Source organism: Arachis duranensis, chromosome 3 (assembly GCF_000817695.3).
Source record: "Arachis duranensis cultivar V14167 chromosome 3, aradu.V14167.gnm2.J7QH, whole genome shotgun sequence".
NCBI lineage: Eukaryota > Viridiplantae > Streptophyta > Magnoliopsida > Fabales > Fabaceae > Arachis > Arachis duranensis.
The window spans coordinates 57,261,532-57,262,548 of record NC_029774.3 but is presented as its reverse complement, the minus strand read 5'-3'; the positions used below and the strand labels follow the sequence as shown (position 1 = coordinate 57,262,548).

Sequence of the window (1,017 nt, the reverse complement as noted above, 5' to 3'; positions counted from 1 at the left end):
GATTTAAAAAAAAAAAAAAAAGAAGAAAGGGTAAAAGAAAAGAAAAAAAAATGCCAACAAAATTGGATTGATATAACATGTCACATTTTATGCAAGTTGAAGAAGCTTTTTGGCCTTTTGGGTATATATATGGCTTACAATTTGCATATATAATATAATAAAAACAAATTATACCATGATATAGAGTAATATATAAAAAAGAAACAAATTATTGAGGCAATTTAGAGTGTAACATTATGATTAAACATACCATAATATAATTACAATTATTGCGACTATAATGTAAATATACGTTTTATTAAAATAGTGAGGCAAATTTTATGCTTTAAAAGTTAATTGGGTATAATTCTTCTCTAGCTTATACCGAAAAAATTGCTTGAAATGAAAAATTAAAACGTCGTATGTATAATTGTTTAGCTCATTCACAAAAATAAAAGAAATTATTTGAAAAAAGCTATAAATGGTCAAATTGCGTTTTAATTTTTAATTAATTTTCTCACTTGTTTTCTCTCTTTTACTATTCTATCAATATCTCTCTCATTCATTTATTCTAACCATGTTTCTTGGCTGGTAACTGAATAAAATTAAAACAGGACACTATTTTAAGAGCAAAACTATTATAGTTTATCATACTTAATACTCATACACATCATGCCAAGGTATCCTAATAATATTGATTATTATTTGAAAACAAACTAATATGTATACTTAAACAAGAAAATTTAGATACCCAAAGAATCCACGAAAAATAAAAAAGATGGAAGCAAAATTAGAGAAAAGTGATGAGTTATGGAATTTCAAGGAAGAAAGAAAAAAAAGTGAATGTTTAACAATTAACAGGAAAATGACAACTGTGATAGATAAAAGAGAGGGTGGGGGAGTAGTTAAGTGCATACCATTAATTTCTTCCATAACAGTCTTCATCCTAGTAACGAATCAAAAGAGCAATTGGATAAGATAATTGGAAAGCTTTATTGTGTTGGATATGAATGCAAAAATCACTGGACCTTGAAAGGC

At 26.3% G+C, this 1,017-nt stretch overlaps 1 protein-coding gene across 1 annotated transcript in view; it reads right to left on the bottom strand.

The window, feature by feature from the left end:
- Positions 1 to 1,017, bottom strand: part of LOC107478940 (guanosine deaminase) — a gene marked incomplete in the record, with an annotated part of 4,712 nt that extends 3,695 nt beyond the window's left edge. The window contains 1 exon segment of the mRNA XM_016099098.2: positions 897 to 1,017. Within this exon segment, the coding sequence (XP_015954584.1) occupies positions 897 to 924 (28 nt within the window).